The following is a 22,137-nucleotide window of genomic DNA, read 5'->3' as shown; positions in this document are numbered from 1 at the left end:
GTTTTAATAGGAGTGAGGGGACCATGCATACCAGGATAGGGGAGGTGAAAGGACCATGCATACCAGGATAGGGGAGGCGAGCCGACCATGCATACCAGGATTGGGGAGGCGAGACGACCATGTATACCAGGATTGGGGAGGCGAGACTGCCATGAATACCAGGATTGGGGAGGCGAAACGGCCATGCAGATTGGGGAGGCAAGACGGCCATGCATACCAGGATTGGGGAGGCGAGACGACCATGCATACCAGGATTGGGGAGGCGAGACGACCATGCATACCAGGATTGGGGAGGCGAGACGACCATGCATACCAGGATTGGGGAGGCGAGACGACCATGCATACCAGGATTGGGGAGGCGAGACGACCATGCATACCAGGATTGGGGAGGCGAGACGACCATGCATACCAGGATTGGGGAGGCGAGACGACCATGCATACCAGGATTGGGGAGGCGAGACGACCATGCATACCAGGATTGGGGAGGCGAGACAACCATGCATACCAGGATTGGGGGATGAGGGATACCATGCATACCAGGATTGGGGGATGAGGGATACCATGCATAACAGGATAGGGGGTGAGAGGACCATGCATACCAGGATTGGGAGATGAGGGGTACCATGCATACCAGGATTGGGAGATGAGGGGTACCATGTATACCAGGATTGGGGGATGAGGGGTACCATGCATACCAGGATTGGGGGATGAGGGGTACCATGCATACCAGGATTGGGGGATGAGGGGTACCATGCATACCAGGATTGGGGGATGAGGGGTACCATGCATACCAGGATTGGGGGATGAGGGGTACCATGCATACCAGGATTGGGGGATGAGGGGTACCATGCATACCAGGATTGGGGGATGAGGGGTACCATGCACACCAGGATTGGGGGATGAGGGGACCATGCATACCAGGATTGGGGGATGAGGGGTACCATGCATACCAGGATAGGGGGTGAGGGGACCATGCATACCAGGATAGGGGGTGAGGGAGTACCATGCATACCAGGATATGGGTTGAGGGGACATACATACCAGGATTGGGGGTGAGGGGGCCATGCATACCAGGATTGGGGGTGAGGGGACCATGCATACCAGGATTGGGGGTGAGGGGACCATGCATACCAGGATTGGGGGTGAGGGGACCATGCATACCAGGATAGGGGGTGAGGGGACCATGCATACCAGGATAGGGGGTGAGGGGACCATGCATACCAGAATAGGGGGTGAGGGGACCATGCATACCAGAATAGGGATGAGGGAGTACCATGCATACCAGGATAGGAGGGTGGCAGCACATACCAGGATGGGAGACCATATACCAATAAAAATGCTCGCCACCCGAGCATAGAACGGGTTCATAGCTAGTATATATAGTGGGTTCGGAAAGTATTCAGACCCCGTTACATTTTTCACTCTTTGTTTCATTGCAGCCATTTGGTAAATTCAAAAAAGTTCATTTTTTCTCACTAATGTACACTCTGCAGCCCATGACTGGTAAAAAACAGAAATGTAGAATTCTTTGGAAATTTATTAAAAAAGAAAAACTGAAATATCACATGGTCATAAGTATTCAGACCCTTTGCTCAGACACTCATATTTAAGTCACATGCTGTCCATTTCCTTGTGATGCTCCTTGAGATGGTTCTACTCCTTCATTGGAGTCCAGCTGTGTTTAATTAAACTGATAGGACTTGATTTGGAAAGGCACACACCCATCTATATAAGACCTCACAGCTTACAGTGCATGTCACACCAAATGAGAATCATGAGGTCAAAGGAACTGGCCAAGGAGCTCAGAGACAGAATTGTGGCAAGGCACAGATCTGGCCAAGATTACAAAAGAATTTCTGCAGTACTCAAGGTTCCTAAGAGCACAGTGGCCTCCATAATCCTTAAATGGAAGAAGTTTGGGACCACCAGAAGTCTTCCTAGACCTGGCCGTCCAGCCAAGCTGCGCAATCGTGGGATTAGAGCCTTGGTGAAAGAGGTAAAGAAGAACCCCAAGATCACTGTGGCTGAGCTCCACAGACGCAGTAGGGAGATGGGAGAAAGTGTGACAAAGTCAACTATGACTGCAGCCCTCCACCAGTCAGGCCTTTATGGCAGAGTGGCCCGACGGAAGCCTCTCCTCAGTGCAAGACATATGAAAGCCCGCATAGAGTTTGCTAAAAAAAAAAAAAAAAAAAAAAAAAACACATGAAGGACTCCCAGACTATGAGAAATAAGATTCTCTTGTCTGATGAGACAAAGATAGAACTTTTTGGTGATAATTGTAAGCGGTATTTGTGGAGAAAACCAGGCATTACTCATCACCTACCCAATACAATCCCAACAGTGAAACATGATGGTGGCAGCATCATGCTCTGGGGGTGTTTTTCAGCTGCAGGGACAGGACGACTGGCTGCAATTGAAGGAAACATGAATGTGGTCAAGTCCAGGGATATCCTGGATGAAAACCTCTTCCAGAGTGCTCTGGACCTCAGACTTGGCCGAAGGTTCACCTTCCAACAAGACAATGACCCTAAGCACACAGCTAAAATAACAAAGGAGTGGCTTCAGAACAACTCTGTGACCATTCTTGACTGGCCCAGCCAGAGCTCTGACCTAAACCCAATTGAGAATCTCTGGAGAGACCTGAAAATGGCTGTCCACCAATGTTCACCATCCAACCTGACGGAACTGGAGTGGATCTGCAAGGAAGAATGGCAGAGGATCCCCAAATCCAGGGGTGAAAAACTTGTTGCATCATTCCCAAGAAGACTCATGGCTGTACTAGCTCAAAAGGTGCTTCTACTCAACACTGAGCAAAGGGTCTGAATACTTAAGACCATGTGATATTTCAGTTTTTCTTTTTTAATAAATTTGCAAAAATTTCTACATTTGTTTTTTTTTTTTTCAGTAAAGATGGGGTGCAGAGTGTACATTAATGAGAAAAAAAAATGGACTTCCTTGCACGTACCAAATGGCTGCAATGAAACAAAGAGTGAAAATTTTAAAGGGGCCTGAATACTTTCTGATGAATATATATTATATATATATATATATATATATATATATATATATATATATATATATATATATATATATATATATATATACACATATATACACACACACAAATAAAACTTCCTTCTCACCCCTCAATGGGGGTGGTTTTTGTTGTCCTTCCTCACTCTCGGGACCTCTACAAGAGGCCTGGGAGTCTGAGGGTTCTGCGCAGGATCTTAGTTGTTCCCAGTATTGCGCTTTTCTGGACAGAGAGCTCAGATGTTGCTCCTGGGATCTGTTGTAGCCATTCTTCCATCTTAGGGGTCACTGCTCCAAGTGCTCCTATCATCACTGGAATCACGGTTGCCTTCACCTTCCACATCTTCTCCAGTTCTCCTTTGAGGCCCTGGTATTTCTCCAGCTTCTCATATTCCTTCTTTCTGATGTTGCTGTCACTTGGCACTGCCTCATCTATTATCATTGCTGTCTTCTGATCCTTGTCTACTATCACAATGTCTGGTTGGTTAGCCAACACCTGTTTGTCTGGAACTTGAAGTCCCACAGGATTTTAGCGCTTTCATTTTCCACCACTTTTTCTGTGGTCTCCCACCTGGACTTAGGGGGGCTTAGCCCATATGTTGTGCAGAGGTTCCTGTATACAATTCCTACTTGGTTGTGGCGTTCAGTATACGCTGTTCTTGCATTTTGCATCCTGCCACTATGTGTTGGACGGTTTCTGAGGTTTCTTTGCATAGTTTGCACCTTGGGTCTTGTCTTGTGTGGTAGATTCCTGCTTCTATGGATCTGGTACTTAGTGCTTGCTCTTGTGCCGCTATGATTAGTGCCTCTGTGCTGTCTCGGAGTCCAGCTTTCTCCAGCCATTGGTAGGTTTTCTCCATGTCAGTCACCTCCATTATCTGTCGGTTGTACATCCCATGCAGCGGCTGGTCTTGCCATGGCCCTTCATGTTCCTGTTCTTCCTTCCAGTTCTGTTGTTGTTGTCTTAGGCTTTCTCTCAGCATCTCATCTTTTGGGGCCATTCTTCTGTTGTATTCCTGGATACTCCTTGTTTCATCCATGATGGTGGCTTGGATGCGTATCAAGCCTCACCTCAACCTCCCTCCTTTCTGTTGGTATATAATCTTTGGGTGCTAGACTTAGAGTGGAGACCTTCATGCATTGAGAGGAGCTTTCGTGTCTTCACATCTGCAGCTTCCATCTCTTCTTTTGGCCAGCACACTATGCCAGCAGGGTATCTGATAACTGGCGGGACATATGTATTGATGGCACGGATTTTATTCTTCCCATTGAGCTAGCTCTTCAGGACCTGTCTTACCCTTTGATGGTATTTGGATGTTGTTGCTTTCCTTGCCTCCTCATCATGGTTACTGTATCCCTGTGGGATGCCGAGGTACTTGTAGCATGTCTGGACATCTGCTCTATGCCCTGCTGGTACTTCATCAGTCTTTACTACCTTCCCTCTCTTTATTACCAACCGACCGCACTTCTCCAGTCCGAAGGACATCCCAATGTCTTCACTGTACATCCTTGTCAGGTGCATTAGTGAATCAATGTCTCGTTCGTTTTTTGCATACAGCTTGATGTCATCGATGTAGTGGAGGTGGCTGATGGTGCTTCCACCCCTGGACTTGTATCCATAACCAGACTCTGTAATTATCTGACTGATGCTGTTCTGCATAGGTTTGGACCCTAATGGGGAAAGTGCATCACCTTGGTATATGCCACGTTTGATGGTCGCCTGTGCTAGTTGTCTTGAGTTGACTTCCAATGTTGTTCTCCATAGCCCCATTGAGTTTCTGAGGAAGGTTCTTAATTTCCTGCTGACATTGTTAACAGCCAAGCATACACAGATCCATGTGTGTGGCATTGAGTCATAGGCTTTCCTGTAGTCAATCCAGGCTGTGCTGAGATTGGTCTGTCTGGATCTTGAGCAACTGCTCTATTTACTAGGAGTTGGTGCTTAGAGCCTCTGGTGTCGGTCCCGATGCCTTTCTGAGCTGGATTCATATATTAGAGATATAGATATATATATATATATATATATATATATAAAACGCTGTAAGCGTCACTCTGCCTGAAGCCTTTATAGACTGAGCAATCGTGACGCGCCTGCGCAGTCTGGCTTCAGACAGAATGAGGCATCCAGCGGTGAGGAGTGTGTATGGCGCCGGAGATGGCGGTACCGTACACACAGCATGCCATCTCCAACGCCATACTTACCTGACCGGGAGGAGCGTTGCTGCAGTGCTTCTCTTCGGCCGGAGACCTGGGCAGGAGTGCGGCCGGAATCGTGCATGCGCAAAGCGCGATCCGGCGCCATTTTACTGAAGACACTCTTGCAGTGTGTCTTCAGCAATATGGCACCGGACAGCGCTATGGGCATGCGCGATTCCGCCCGCACTCCTGCCCCGGCCTCCAGCAGAACGAGACAGCGCTGGAGCACAGGAAAGAAGGGTGAGTATAAATGTTTTTTTTTTTTTGTATGTGTGTAGTTTTAATAGGAATGAGGGGACCATGCATACCAGCATAGGGGGTGAGGGGGCCATGCATACCAGGATTGGGGGATGAGGGGTACTATGCATACCAGGATAGGGGGTGAGGGGACCATGCATACCAGGATAGGGGGATGAGGGGTACCATGCATACCAGGATAGGGGAGGTGAGAGGTACCATGCATACCAGGATAGGGGAGGTGAGAGGACCATGCATACCAGGATAGGGGAGGTGAGAGGACCATGCATACCAGGATAGGGGGATGAGGGGTACTATGCATACCAGGATAGGGGAGGTGAGAGGACCATGCATACCAGGATAGGGGGATGAGGGGTACCATGCATACCAGGATAAGGGAGGTGAGAGGACCATGCATACCAGGATAGGGGGATGAGGGGTACCATGCATACCAGGATTGGGGGATGAGGGATACTATGCATACCAGGATAGGGGGTGATGGGACCATACATACCAGGATAGGGATGAGGGAGTACCATGCATATCAGGATTGGGGGATGAGGGGTACCATGCATACCAGGATAGGGGGTGAGGGGACCATGCATACCAGGATAGGGGGTGAACGGACCATGCATACCAGGATTGGGGGATGAGGGGTACCATGCATACCAGGATAGGGGGGTCAGGGGACCATGCATATCAGGATTGGGGGATGAGAGGACCATGCATACCAGGATAGGGGGTGAGGGGACCATACATACCAGGATAGGGGGTGAGGGGGCCATGCATACCAGGATTGGAGGTGAGGGGATCATGCATACCAGGATTGGGGGTGAGGGGATCATGCATACCAGGATTGGGGGTGAGAGGACCATGCATACCAGGATAGGGATGAGGGAGTACCAAGCATACCAGGATTGGGGGGTGAGGGGACCATGCATACCAGGATGAAGAATGGGGTGCCACGTATACCAGGATTTGGGGGGTGAGGGTACCATGCATACCAGGATAGGAGGGTGGCAGCACATACCAGGATGGGAGACCATATACCAATAAAAATACTTGCCACCCGGGCGTAGAACGGGTTCATAGCTAATATATACATATTTACATATATTTAGAAAAAACTAAACTAAAAAATATGAAGGATTTAATGGGTGATACAACTTGCGCTCTACACAAGGGCATACAATACTATATATATAGAAATATTACTCCTGCTCGTCTACGTTCAGCTTATACAAACACAACTAACCTTTTTGGACTCCGATTCGAAGGTAGAAGGTAACATCTCCGGGAAGAGCTTAAGGAACACAGGAAGCAGAAACTCCATGAACGGGACTATAACGAAGACCGTAAATGGGACCAGCCGGAACAGATCTGCGCACGTCCTCATCAGCTGAAACAACCATCGTTATCACACATTAGAAAACCCAAACCTTTCACAAATACAAGTAACTTAAAGTTGAAACCCAATACGAAATGTGCCACAAACAGTGCAATTGTTTTGGTTGTGGGGACATTATACTGTGTGTGGGGAGCTTTGTGTTGAAATCATACTGCGTGTGGGGGGACATCATACTGCGTGTGGGGGGACATCATACTGCGTGTGGGGGGACATCATACTGCGTGTGGGGGGACATCATACTGCGTGTGGGGGGACATCATACTGCGTGTGGGGGGACATCATACTGCGTGTGGGGGGACATCATACTGCGTGTGGGGGGACATCATACTGCGTGTGGGGGGACATCATACTGCGTGTGGGGGGACATCATACTGCGTGTGGGGGGACATCATACTGCGTGTGGGGGGACATCATACTGCGTGTGGGGGGACATCATACTGCGTGTGGGGGGACATCATACTGCGTGTGGGGGGACATCATACTGCGTGTGGGGGGACATCATACTGCGTGTGGGGGGACATGATAGGGACAACATACTGCGTGTGGGGGGACATCATACTGCGTGTGGGGGACATCATACTGCGTGTGGGGGGACATCATAGGGACAACATACTGCGTGTGGGGGGACATCATACTGCGTGTGGGGGCACATCATACTGCGTGTGGGGGGACATGATAGGGACAACATACTGCGTGTGGGGGGACATCATACTGCGTATGGGGGGGACATCATACTGCGTGTGGGGGGACATCATAGGGACAACATACTGCGTGTGGGGGCACATCATACTGCGTGTGGGGGCACATCATACTGCGTGTGGGGGCACATCATACTGCGTGTGGGGGCACATCATACTGCGTGTGGGGGCACATCATACTGAATGTGGGGGCATCATACTGTGTTGGAAGCTGTTGATCAAGGTACAAAGGCTGAATACCAGGAGCAGTAGAATTTGTAAACTATATAAAAAGATTTTATGGTTTCGATTTGCTGCTACTGATAAGAATACATGTTGCAATAAGCCCTGACTTGACGTGTATTAACAGTAGCAGCGAGTCAACATACTTCATTCTGCTCAATATTCATGAATAGAAATTAATATAAAACAATAACAACAATAATAATGAGCAGAATTAAATTTGGCTGGTTGATTCAGTCACATATCTCGCGTGGACCCTTGGAAAAATCAATTGTCCACCCATGCTCTAGGGCATTGGTCCCCAACCTTTCTGACCCTGAGAGCTACATTCAGCTCTGAGAGAGGGTCGTGAGCCACATTCAGCTCCCAACCACCTCACAGAAGTGGCACCCAAAGCCTTCATTACAGGTATAGTGATAACCAAAGCTTTTCCACAGAAATCACCCGGAGCAGTATACCAAGATCCAGGGGTTCCCACAAAACTCCCATTCAGTATTCTCCCATCGAGCACTCGCAACACACTGTCACATCCAGTTTGAAGCACCTCCTCTGACAGGTAGCATCTTGTCTCCAGCGTACCATACCTAAATCATCTCTAAACCCCTAAGACCTGTAAATGTGCATCCACATCTACTCTTCTGTGCAGGGCTACTCACAAAATTCATAATTTTGTGATGTACTCTTAATACCTGTTTGCTAGAACTGGAGCCAATTCACCAAGCTGGCAGACAGTCGCGAGCCACAATTCATGGGACCGCGAGCCACATGTGGCTCCTGAGCAACAGGTTGGGGACCCCTGCTCTAGAGGCATGGTTTGTTTTTCCCCATTTGCCTTCCTTCATAGGAAAAAAAAGACTGAAAAGTTTATAAAAAAAAGTGTTGCATGAAATTCAGGCTTTCACCGCATTCATTTCCTTCTGGATCTCTTTATTAGAGCTCCTGCCATCCCTTCATAAGAGCCCAGCTGCCCCCATGCCTAGGAAAGCGCCTTTTATAATTGTCCTGTGGTGCTTGCTAATCCTCGCCGAACTATCAGATGAGCGTCTGTGCTCACCGCCTCCTTTGTGCCCGCAATCACCGTCTCTCCTGCCGCGGCTGGCATCTCCTACGCCATCCACATCACTGGTCCAACTCACACCTAAACGGTAGGAAACTAGAGCTGCACAGACGAGACAAGCTAAGCGAATGACGTAGGAGACGTCATTCACGGAGGTGGCGCAAAGCATAACGCTGAGATGCACAACAGACTTTTTGACAACAATTAGCGCACGCATTAAATTTGCAGCATTTACACTAAAGAGGGTTAACCAAAGTTGGGCAACTGTGATGCCAGGGTCCAATATGAAGGACGAAGAAAGCCATCATGAACAGCGAACGTCATGGAGAGTTGGCCGCGCATGTTCGGGAAAAAATACGACTATGGGAAACATCCCCCACATAGGGCGATGGTGTAACAAGGGTTGTCGGTGCAGACTGCATGCTGACGTACCCGTCTCCGTTCCCTCCTGGTCAGCACCTGGCCATGTAACAGCCGCCACACCATGCGAGCAGCCACTTTGGTGTCTATCCAGAGCAGGCGAAAACCGTGGTAAAAATGTTTAATCTCATCCACAACTCTTTGGCCTAGAGACTTGCGTGCAACTTGTGGTGACTTTTCCGGCTCCGGTGTCGGCGCTGCGGGTGGTGGAGCTAAGCTCTGCAGTTGAAGCACTGAGGTGTGGAAGTGCTGGTTGTAGATGGCCGGGTGCGGGACATTTGTGTGAGCCGGGCATCTTGCCATGGGGGGCAGCCATCCATGTTGGTGATGGGAAACGGTGGAGTAGAGCGGGCAATTGTTCTTCTGAAGGACAAGACGACAACTCCTGTGAATTATAGATGACATCAGTCAGAGGGGTCTTTTCAACACACCACAACTTAACCTTTTGGTTTGTAAAGTGGTAGTTGTATGTACAAAAGATTACATCTGGATCACAACATTGCAAAGGGAATAAGATATAGAGATTTCTCAATTCCTCAGAATAAAGGACCCTGTACACATTAGATTAAAGGACAGTATTGGTGAAAAGATTGGACACCACTGTTCATGTGATGGTTTTCCTTGTTCTCATTGGAATGAGCATCTTGTAGATTCAGACTGAAGGCAGCAAAACCACAAAGAAACACATATGGAAACAAGGAGTAAAGAAACACGGTGAAACAAACCAGTATGTGTGCCACACTTTAGATTCCTCAAAGTACCCCCTTTTACTCTGATGAAAGCTTTACACCGCCCCTTGAATTTCTCTAGGAGCTTTATCAGGTCTCACCGGGAATGATTTCCAACAGTTTTGAAGGCGCTCCCGGAGGTGCTGTGCACTTGTTGGCTGCTCTCCCTTCACACTAACTTAACCAAACCATCTCAACTGGGTTGAAGTCTGTGATTGTGCAGCCTCCATTTCTCTACTTCTAGGTCACGTAGCCCTTACACAGTCTGGAGGTGTTTTGGATCATTATCCTGTTGCAACACACAACTTGATCCTCCGAAGTGCAAACCAAATGGGATGGCATGTAAGGGTATAATGGTGTGTAGTAGCCAAGCTGGGTAATGTTCCTTTAGTTTGGAATAAATCACCAAAAAGCTACCGGCAAAGCACCCCCACATCTCCCTCGCCATGCTTCACCGTGGGCACCACACACTTGGAAACCCTTCACTCACCTTTTCTTCATCTCACAAATAAATGGCTGTTGGCAGCAAAAACGTCAAATTTTAACTATCAGCCCACAGTGCAGATTCTCACTGATCTAAAGTCCGGTCCTTGTGTGTTTTGTTGCAAACAAGTTTCTTCTTCTTTGTGGTCCTCAGTAGTAGCTTCATTGCAGCAATTTGACCATAAATACCTGCTTCTCGCAGTCTCTTCAGGACAGTTGATGTTGAGAAGTGTACCCTACTTCATGTCTGTGCATGATTTTTGAGCGTTGTTGTCTGAGGAGCTGTCAATTTATGGTTTCTGAGGTTGATAATTGCTGATGAACTTATTCTCTGCAGCAGAAGTTATTCTTGGTCTTCCTTTCCTGGGACAGTCCTTATGAGAGCCAGTTTCATCATGGCGAATGATGGTTTTCAAGAATGCTCATAAGGATACCTTCAAGGCTCTAGCAATTTTCTGAATAGATTAACCTTTTAATGATAGAGACGTTTCTCTTTACTTAGTGGAGTGGCTCTTGTCATGTTCTGAACAGTTGTGGAATAGAACACTGCCTCTGCAAAACACACCTGATGGTTGCAAACACTTTTTGAAGGCCTTTGATTCCACAATGACCTGTTCATTGGGAGTCATTACACATATTCTGTTTCACACCTGTTTCTTTACTCCTTGTTTCCATACTTGCTCCTTCCTGGTTTTACTGTCTTTATTCTGAATTTACAATGTGCACATTCCAGTAAGAACAAGGAAAACCATTGTATGAACAGGTGTGCGCCAAACTTTTCATTGGGGCTGTATGATTCTGGGTGAACTTGGTCATAAAGCTCAAATACGCCAAACAAACAATCTTTCAAGGAATATTCTTTCAATGAAAGATTGTTCATGGACAAATATATTGATTCTCTGATATAAGGATCTTTTGTTTGACTTTTGCTGAAGGAATCCAACACATTCAACTTGAGGAAAGTCTATGATTGCTGAGCTAGAATGGACATCCGTTCTTAAATGATGCCCCCCCCACCCCCGACGATCGATCATTTTGCTTTAAATCATTCATTTTCATCAACTTTAAAAGCAATGCATATGTATGGGGGCCTTTAACCCCCCCATACAATATACAGTTGTGGCCAAAAGTATTGACACCCCTGCAATTCTGTCAGCTAATACTCAGTTTCTTCCTGAAAATGATAGCAAACACAAATTCTTTGGTATTATCTTCATTTAATTGGTCTTAAATGAAAAAACACAAAAAGAATTGTCCTAAAGCCAAATTGGATATAATTCCACACCAAACATAAAAAAGAGGGTGGACAAAAGTATTGGCACTGTTCGAAAAATCATGTGATGCTTCTCTAATTTGTGTAATTAACAGCACCTGTAACTTACCTGTGGCACCTAACAGGTGTTGGCAATAACTAAATCACACTTGCAGCCAGTTGACATGGATTAAAGTTGACTCAACCTCTGTCCTGTGTCCTTGTGTGTACCACATTGAGCATGGAGAAAAGAAAGAAGACCAAAGAACTGTCTGAGGACTTGAGAAACCAAATTGTGAGGAAGCATGAGCAATCTCAAGGCTACAAGTCCATCTCCAAAGACCTGAATGTTCCTGTGTCTATCGTGCGCAGTGTCATCAAGAAGTTTAAAGCCCATGACACTGTGGCTAACCTCCCTAGATGTGGAAGGAAAAGAAAAATTGACAAGAGATTTCAACGCAAGATTGTGCGGATGTTGGATAAAGAACCTCGACTAACATCCAAACAAGTTCAAGCTGCCCTGCAGTCCGAGGGTACAACAGTGTCAACCCGTACTATCCGTCGGCGTCTGAATGAAAAGGGACTGTATGGTAGGAGACCCAGGAAGACCCCACTTCTTACCCCGAGACATAAAAAAGCCAGGCTGGAGTTTGCCAAAACTTACCTGAAAAAGCCTAAAACGTTTTGAATGTTCTCTGGTCAGATGAGACAAAAGTAGAGCTTTTTGGGCAAAGGCATCAACATAGAGTTTACAGGAGAAAAAAAGAGGCATTCAAAGAAAAGAACATGGTCCCTACAGTCAAACATGGTGGAGGTTCCCTGATGTTTTGGGGTTGCTTTGCTGCCTCTGGCACTGGACTGCTTGACCGTGTGCATGGCATTATGAAGTCAGAAGACTACCAACAAATTTTGCAGCATAATGTAGGGCCCAGTGTGAGAAAGCTGGGTCTCCCTCAGAGGTCATGGGTCTTCCAGCAGGACAATGACCCAAAACACACTTCAAAAAGCACTAGAATATGGTTTGAGAGAAAGCACTGGAGACTTCTAAGGTGGCCAGCAATGAGTCCAGGCCTGAATCCCATAGAACACCTGTGGAGAGATCTAAAAATGGCAGTTTGGAGAAGGCACCCTTCAAATATCAGGGACCTGGAGCAGTTTGCCAAAGAAGAATGGTCTAAAATTCCAGCAGAGCATTGTAAGAAACTCATTGATGGTTACCGGAAGCGGTTGGTCGCAGTAATTTTGGCTAAAGGTTGTGCAACCAAGTATTAGGCTGAGGGTGCCAATACTTTTGTCTGGCCCATTTTTGGAGTTGTGTGAAATGATCAATGTTTTGCTTTTTGCTTCATTCTCTTTTGTGTTTTTTCATTTAAGACAAATTAAATGAAGATAATAATACCAAAGAATTTGTGATTGCAATAATTTTCAGGAAAAAACTGAGTATTATCTGACACAATTGCAGGGGTGTCAATACTTTTGGCCACAACTGTAGATAGCGTATGAATGATGGTCCGCCAGCAGTAAACTATCCCGACTCTGCCATACTCAGGATGAGCCAAGCGCTCCTGTGTTCCCTTATGAGAAAGCCGATGACAGCAGCTATCTCATCAAGAACGAAATAGATCGGCAATTTGAAGTCGGACATGTTGGATCCTTCCGTCTCCTCAGGCGGTTCGTCCAACGTTAGTCTACTGTGTATGGGGGGGGGTGTTTGGGTCTGTAACTTCGAGCGATTATACCTCATTACAGCAACAGTTAAAAATACGGGTTTCACAAGAATCTTTTTACAATTTTTCTAGTCTCAATTAAAGGCAGATAAAGGAGGTCATGGGGGGAGCGCGCTGGGGACGGGGAGGACGACAGAGGGAGGGCGACGGGGGCAGGGAGGACGACAGAGGGAGCGCCGGGGAGGACGAATGACCGAGCGCGCCGGGGAGGACGAATGACCGAGCGCGCCGGGGAGGACGAATGACCGAGCGCGCCGGGGAGGACGAATGACCGAGCGCGCCGGGGAGGACGAATGACCGAGCGCGCCGGGGAGGACGAATGACCGAGCGCGCCAGGGGCAGGGAGGACGAATGACCGAGCGCGCCAGGGGCAGGGAGGACGAATGACCGAGCGCGCCAGGGGCAGGGAGGACGAATGACCGAGCGCGCCAGGGGCAGGGAGGACGAATGACCGAGCGCGCCAGGGGCAGGGAGGACGAATGACCGAGCGCGCCAGGGGCAGGGAGGACGAATGACCGAGCGCGCCAGGGGCAGGGAGGACGAATGACCGAGCGCGCCAGGGGCAGGGAGGACGAATGACCGAGCGCGCCAGGGGCAGGGAGGACAACAGAGGGAGCACGCCGGAGGCGCGGAGGTCGTAAGAGGGAGAGCGCTGGGGAGGGAACAGAGGTAGTGCACCAGGGGCAGGGAATTGGGGGAAGAGAGGATGTATGCCAGAGCCAGGAGTACAGAGCCTAGAAAGGGAGTGAGCTGGAAATGGATGTGAATGAGGGTGGACATGTGAGAGGAAGCTCATTAAATCCGAGAAAGGGGGGCAAAAGAGGGAGCAGGCCAGAGATGGGGTGGGAAGATGGGAAGACAGGGGAGGAAGAGCAGAGAGAGGAAGAGCAGCAGAGCCAGGGGGGCTGAATAAGAAAGAGAACCAGGAAAAAAAAAAATAAAAACAGCGGAGGGGTGGGGTTGAGTGAGAGGATGCGCACCAGAGAAGAGGGCTAAGAAGGCAGAGTGTGCCAGAGTAAAGGAGCCAAGAGGGCTCCAATAAAAAGGGGGATTAGTGGAGGGAGTACGCTGGAGTGAGGGGCAAGTCATAAAAGTAGAGAACACAAAGCAATTATAGACACACAAACGGCTAAGAACGGAACAGATGAAAGTAAAAGAAAACAAGAGAAACAATGAGAACATCAAATAAGCTGAAAAGAAACAGGAGAAGTATAGAAGAAAGCAGTGGTGGTGGTCTGTGGGCAGATACCCCGGATGGGTCTGGTAATACAGCAGACGGCGACAGCTCTTCTGCATCTGTGATCAGACGCCTTGTACAGATCTGTGCCAGTAGCGGCATCTTACCGGGACTTGAGAGAAGCCACGACTACGCTGCAGGTGTACGTGGCCATGTCTTCTTACTTTACTTTAGACCTGACAGGAGAACAAAAAAGGAGAAGCTCCATCAATAAGGGAGACGACCAAGAGAGCCGTCGCACCCGTGGTTAGTAGTCACCCAACTTTTCTTTGAAATGTGAATGGGGCCTACAAGTCATTTGGCCTCCGCCATCCTCCAGTGTCTGCGGCTCTGACACCACGTCGACAACGCTGCAGTCAATCAATGAGCTCAGCTGCTCTGCTCAAATCGACAGCACGAGCCGCCAAGCTCACCGATTGGCTGCATGCCGGCAACGCGAGTCAGCACAGCAAACAGACACCGGAAGCTGCGGTGGAGACTCAGAGCTGGACCTGGGGAGGGTGAATACAGGAGAGTTTAACCCCTTAGTGACGGAGCCAATTTTTTTTAAATCTGACCAGTGTCACTTTATGTGGTGATAACTCTGGAACGCTTCAACAAATCCCAGTGATTTTGAGTTTGTTTTTTGTGTCCCATTGTACTATATGATAATGGTAAATTTAGGTCGATAGCTTTTGTGTTTATTTATAAAAATATATCAGAAATTTGAGAAAAATGTAAAAAAATTGGCAATTTGCAAACTTTAAATGATTATCCCTTTAATCCAGATAGTCATACCACAGAAAAACATTAATAACATTTCCAGCATGTCTGCTTTACATCAGCACCATTTGTAAAATTTTGTTTTATTTTGTTAGCATTTTAGGAGGTTTAAAAATGTAGCAGGAATTTTTCATTTTATCAAGGAAATTTACAAAATTTTTTTTTTTTTTTCAAGGACCTATCCAGGTTTGAAGTGACTTTGGGGGTCCTATATATTGGGAAACCCCCAAAAGAGATACCATCTTAAAAACAGCACCCCCCTGACGTATTGAAAACTGCAGTCGGGTACTTTATTAACCCTTCAGGTGATTTTGAGGAATTAATGCAAAGTGGCATGATAGGAATGAAACTGTGTACTTTTTACCACCTAAATGCCTCTAACTTCTGAACAGGTTACAACAGCCGTCAGGCTCTAAGGCCGCTATTTGGTTGTGAATTGCCATGGCAAACATCAGGACCACACAATTGTGATCTGAGGGCACCAATTGTGATAAAGAGGAAGCCCCCACACCACTGTGTTAACCATTTATATGATGTAGTCACTATTGACAGCAGCATCTAAGAGGTTAAACAGATATGGAGGGTGCCAACACTGATTGTGGCTGATGCAGCAAGTTGTCAGATATAGCGGACAGCCCACAGCTGCTGGATTGTCACCTGTATGGGGATGCTGTTCTCTTATATCTCAGGTCAGATAAAAGACGTATTGGCGGTCATTAAGGCGTTAAAAAAATACAAGCTGCAGCTGGGGCCAGGTGTTTTCTTAAAAGGAAAACCCCTTTAAATGTCACATTGGATCCAGTGCTCATAATAATAATCTTTATATAGCGCCAACATATTCCACAGCGCTTTACAGCTTAACCCCTTCCTGACATCAGACGTACTATCCCGTCCATGGGACCCGGGCCCCTATGCCCATGGACGGGATAGTACGTCTAGCGCGATCAGCGGCACCCACGTGGTGAGCGCCGCTGATCGCGGCCGGGTTTCAGCTGATTATGACAGCTGACACCCGGCACTATGTGTCAGGGGTGGTCACGGACCGCCCCCGACACGTTAACCCCTTGCACACCGCGATCAAACATGATCGCAGTGTACCGGGAGTTAAAGGGAAGCATCGGCAGGGAGGGGGCTCCCTCCGTGCTTCCCTGAGCCCCCCACGGCAGCGCAATGTGCAGCGCTGCTGCGGGGGACTCCTTTCCTCCAGGCCCCCGGATCCAAGATGGCGACGGGGGCCTTCGGGGGCCTGGAGGAAGCTGGCTTCCTCAGTGCCTGCAAAGCGCAGGCATGAGGAAGCCTTGTGCACTGCCTGTGACAGATTGCTGATCTGTCACAGTGATCTGTGATGTGACAGATCAGCGATCTGTCACAGGACAGTGATGTCCCACCTGGGACTATGTAATAAAGTAAAAAAAAAATTAAAAAAAAGTGTAAAAATAATTTTAAAAAAATCGCCAAATAAATTAGTAAGAAAAAAAAAAAAAATATTCCCCAATAAATTCATTTTTTGAAAATAAAAAAAAAACCAAAACAATAAAAGTACACATATTAGGTATCGCCGCGTCCGTAACGACCCGCCCTATAAAACTGTCCCATTAGTTAACCCCTTTAGTGAACCCCTTAAAAAATAAAAATAAAAAACGAAGCAAAAAATAATGATTTATTATCATACCGCCAAACAAAAAGTGTAATAACGCGCGATCAAAAAGACGCATATAAATATCCATGGTACCTCTGAAAACGTCATCTTGTCCCGCAAAAAACGAGCCACCACACAGCATCATCAGCGAAAAAATTAAAAAGTTATAGCTCGCAGAATAAAGCGATGCAAAAATAATTATTTTTTATATAAAATAGTTTTCATTGCATAAAACCGACAAAACATAAACGACCTAAATGAGGTATCGCTGTAACCGTACTGACCCGAAGAATAAAACCGCTTTATCAATTTTACCGCACGCGGAACGGTGTAAACGCACTCCCCCAAAAGAAATTCATGAAACGCTGGTTTTTGTTCATTCTGCGTCCCAAAAATCGGAATAAAAAGCGATCAAAAAATGTCACGTGCTCGAAAATGGTACCAATAAAAACGTCAACTCGTCCCGCAAAAAATAAGACCTCACATGACTCGGTGGGTCAAAATACGGAAAAATTATAGCTCTCAATATGTGGTGATGCAAAAACTATTTTTACAATAAAAAGCGTCTTTTAGCGTGCGACAGCTGCCAAAAATAAAAACCCGCCATAAATAGTAAATCAAACCCCCCGTTATCACCCCCTTAGTTAGGGAAAAATAATAAAATTAAAAAAATGTATTTATTTCCATTTTTCCGTTAGGGCTAGCGTTAGGGCTAGCGTTAGGGCTGAGATTAGGGTTAGGGGTGTGTTGGGGTTCGGGTTGGAGTTAGAATTGGGGGTTTCCACTGTTTGGGCACATCAGGGGCTCTCCAAATGCAACATTGCGTCTGATCTCAATTCCAGCCAATTCTGAGTTGAAAAAGTCATATGGTGCTCCTTCCCTTCCAAGCTCTGCCATGCGCCCAAACAGTGTTTTACCCCCACATGTAGGGTATCAGCCTACTCAGGACAAATTGCAAAACAATTTTTGGGGTCCAATTTCTCCTGTTACCCTTAGGAAAATAAAAAAGTGGGGGCAAAAATCTCATTTTTGTGGAAAAAAATGATTTTTTTATTTTCACGTCCGAGCGTTATAAACTTCTGTGAAGCACTTTGGGGTTCAAAGTGCTCACCACACATCTAGATAAGTTCCGTGGGGGGGTCTAGTGTCCAAAATGGGGTCACTTGTTGGGAGTTTCAATAGTTTAGGTACATCAGGGGCTCTCCAAACGCACATGACACCCGCAGACCATTCCATCAAAGTCTGCATTCCAAAATGGCACTGCTTCCCTTCCGAGCCCCGACATGTGTCCATACAGTAGTTTTCTCCCACATATGGGGTGTCAGCGTACTCAGGACAAATTGGACAACAACTTTTGCGGTCCAATTTCTCCTGTTACCCTTGGGAAAATGAAAAAATTGGGGAATAATTGATCATGTTTGTGGAAAAAATACGATTTTTTTATTTTCATGCCCGGGCATTATAAACTTCTGTGAAGCCCTTGGGGGCTCAAAGTGCTCACCACACATCTAGATAAGTTCCTTAGGGGTTCTCGTTTCCAAAATGGGGTCATTTGTGGGTGTTTCCACTGTTTAGGTATATTAGGGGCTCTCCAAATGCAACATGACACCCGCAGACCATTCCATCAAAGTCTGCATTCCAAAACGTCACTACTTCCCTTCCGAGCCCTGACGTGTGTCCATACAGTAGTTTTCTCCCACATATGGGGTGTCAGCTTACTCAGGACAAATTGGACAACAACTTTTGGGGTTCAATTTCCCCTGTTACCCTTGGGAAAAGAAAAAAATTGGGGAATAATTGATCATGTTTGTGGAAAAAATACGAATTTTTTATTTTCACGCCCGGGCGTTATAAACTTCTGTGAAGCACTGGGGGGTTCAAAGTTCTCACCACACATCTAGATAAGTTCCTTAGGGGGTCTAGTTTCCAAAATGGTGTCATTTGTGGGGGGTTTCCACTGTTTTGGTACATCAGGGGTTTTCCAATCGCGACATGATGTCCGATCTCAATTCCAGTCAAAAACGTCAAATGGCGCTGCTTCCCTTCCAAGCTCTGCCATGCGCCCAAATAGTGGTTTACCCCCACATGTGGGGTATCAGCATACTCAGGACAAATTGCACAATAACTTTTAGGGTCCTGTTACCCTTGGGAAAATAAAAATTGGGGTGAAAAGATCATTTTTGTGGAAAAAATATGATTTTTTAATTGTACCGCTGTACGTTATAAACTTCTGTAAAGCCCTTGTGGGTTCAAAGTTCTCACCACATATCTAGATAAGTTCCTTGGGGGGTCTAGTTTCCAAAATGGGGTCACTTGTGGGGGGTTTCCACTGTTTAGGTACATCAGGGACTCTCCAAACGTGACATGGCGTCTGACCTGAATTCCAACCAATTTTGCATTGAAAAAGTCAAACGGCGCTCCTTCCATTCTGAGCTCTGCCATGCACCGAAACAGTCGTTCCCCCCACAAATCAGGTATCCGCGTACTCAGGACAAATTGCACAATAACTTTTGCAGTCCAATTTCTCCTGTTACCCTTGGTAAAATAAAAAAATTGAACCTGAAGTATTTTTTTTGTGAAAAAAAGTTAGATGTTCATTTTTTTTTTAAATATTCAAAAAAATTCCTGTGACGCACCTAAAGGGTTAATAAACTTCTTGAATGTGGTTTTGAGCACCTGAAGGGGTGCAGTTTTTAGAATGGTGTCACTTTTGGGTATTTTCTATCATATAGACCCCTCAAAGTGGCTTCAAATGTGATGTGGTCCTAAAAATAAATTGGTGTTGTAAAAATGAGAAATCGCTGGTCAACTTTTAACCCTTATAACTTCCTAACAAAAAAAAAATTTTGGTTCCAAAATTGTGCTGATGTAAAGTAAACATGTGGGAAATGTTAGTTATCAAGTTTTTTGTGTGCCATATCTCTGTGATTTAAGGGCATAAAAATTCAAAGTTGGAAAATTGCGAAATTTTCAAAATTTTTGCCAAATTTCTGTTTTTTTCACAAATAAACGCAAGTTATTTGAATGAAATTTTACCACTAACATGAAGTACAATATGTCACGAGAAAACATTGTCAGAATCACCGGGATCCATGGAAGCGTTCGAGAGTTATGACCTCATAAAGGGACAGTGGTCAGAATTGTAAAAATTGGCCCGGTCATGAACGTGCAAACCACCCTTGGTAGTGAAGGGGCTAAAAACACAACAGTCATAAGTAACAACATTAACAATACAATAATTAAAGCAAAATAAGACGAGATAAGACGACCCTGCTCGGGGTGAGCAGGGGGTCCGCTGGGGGCCACTGCAGGGAGACAGAACAGGTCCAAGTCCCTAACAGGGAGGAAGAAATAAATAAAAATTGTCCAAATAGTATAAAAAAATAATTATTTTACTGCAAAATGATCGCTGTTAAAAAAAAAAAAAAAAAGAAGAAAAGATGCTGAAAAATAAAAAATAAGAAGTTATGATTCTTGGCAAAAAAAAAAAACACAACAGAGCGAGAACTAAAAAAAAAACCTGGCCTGGTCATGAAGGGGTTATTGATACGTCCATACAGCAGCCCTTAAAGCATGAGACCTCCATGATGAGCAATGTGCTGTGTGCACCTCACCGGGTCTGCCGTCCATTCCCCGGGTACAACGGTGACTCGTCCCCCGGCCACTTCTTCCCCAGGAGTCCCCGGTGTCTCCTGACTTCCCGTCTCCTCCTTCACCCCCACCCTACTGGCATCAACAACAAGGCCAGTCCACCGGCAGATGCGTCTCAGCCAATCAGAGAGCGCCGAGCGCTTCCACAACCTCTTCAGTCGACCAATGGATGTCAAGCAGGGGCGGGGCTTACAGCTTAGTTCTCGTCTGAACCCGTTGACGTCAGTTCTCTCTTGCCCTTACTGGAATCGGCTTCAGTGAGTGTCCTGCGCATGCTCAGAGAAGACCATTGGCCACTACAGGCTAATAACCAGGCTGCCAGCTGTAATTTTGGACTTGTGTGCAATGATAGGCTGCCGCTGCCAGTCACGTGGTATTAACATAGTATTACCACGTAGTTCACGATTATTAATAATGTAATGCTGTCACAGCTGTATGGAAAGAACACATTTTCCTGGTAAAAAAAAAATGAAAATGTTATAATATAGGGGGAAAATACTGCACAGTTTATAAATAATACTGCCATACAGTCCTGGAATAATATAATAACCCTACACAATATAAAAGTCCCCCAACATGTCATAAAATAATACCGCCATCCTGAGCTCAGTCCCTTCATGACCGGACATATCTGCATTTTTTGGGCCCCTGAAATTTTGGCGTTTTTCTTTACATCATTTAACGCACGGTTGGAATTATTTTGATGTTTTTACTTATTTTTTTAATTGTGAGAAGGTTGAGGTGATGAAAAATGTCTATGCTTTTTATTCATTATATTATTATTAGTAGTAGTAGTAGCAGTATTACTACTAATCTACTATGAAATCCAGCTACAGGTTCCCAGGGGCAGCAATGTGTCAGTGATTGGGGCTTTCAGCAAGCCCCTGGATGCCATAACAAAGCACTGGCTCTCCACAATGTCACCACAGGGTGGAAGAAGAGGAGGCAACGTGTAAAGAGGTGGACAGGCTGCCCACGTTCTCCCTTGAAGACAGGCGTACGGTTGTAATGTGTATTGTGACACGTGTTATTAGTGACGGTGTTCTAGTTTGCCCGACAATAAGGAGCGTTAAAGTTAATGATTGGGACTAGCCCAGAGTGGGAGGGACTAAGCTGCAGGGACAGAGGCAGTTTCCTGTCAGGAAGTGAGTTAGGGCCCAGCCTGTAACAGGAGCAGACCTATGGTCTGATAAGTAAGTATGACGTGGGTGCCCCTGAGATGAGTGGAGACTGAGGGAACAGATAGCAAGATCCAGGAAAGAGGCAAGAGAAAATGACAGAAGGTGTGAGTGGTTCTAGGGACCTGGGGCAGAAAACCTAGAAATGCAATACCGAGCTTGCAAGTCCAGAAGGTAACGGAAAGCTTCAGGGCAGGGATCGTGAA

General features: G+C 46.3%; 1 protein-coding gene across 2 annotated transcripts in view; it reads right to left on the bottom strand.

The window, feature by feature from the left end:
* Window positions 1-20,868, bottom strand: part of LETM2 (leucine zipper and EF-hand containing transmembrane protein 2) — a 34,451-nt gene extending 13,583 nt beyond the window's left edge. For both annotated transcript variants that reach the window (XM_073588837.1, XM_073588838.1), the window contains exons 1-4: window positions 20,717-20,868; window positions 14,809-14,877; window positions 9,287-9,659; window positions 6,725-6,868 (exon numbers count right to left, since the gene is read on the bottom strand). In XM_073588837.1, coding sequence (XP_073444938.1) covers window positions 6,725-6,868; window positions 9,287-9,659; window positions 14,809-14,855 — 564 coding nt within the window. In that variant the 5' untranslated portion in view covers window positions 14,856-14,877; window positions 20,717-20,868. The remainder of the gene's footprint in view (window positions 1-6,724; window positions 6,869-9,286; window positions 9,660-14,808; window positions 14,878-20,716) is intronic.
* Between the last annotated feature and the right edge of the window lie 1,269 nt (window positions 20,869-22,137).

The sequence above is a fragment of the Dendrobates tinctorius genome, unplaced genomic scaffold, assembly GCF_039654945.1.
Source record: "Dendrobates tinctorius isolate UK_male_01 unplaced genomic scaffold, ASM3965494v1 ptg000104l, whole genome shotgun sequence".
NCBI lineage: Eukaryota > Metazoa > Chordata > Amphibia > Anura > Dendrobatidae > Dendrobates > Dendrobates tinctorius.
This window is presented reverse-complemented; position numbering and strand designations above follow the sequence as displayed.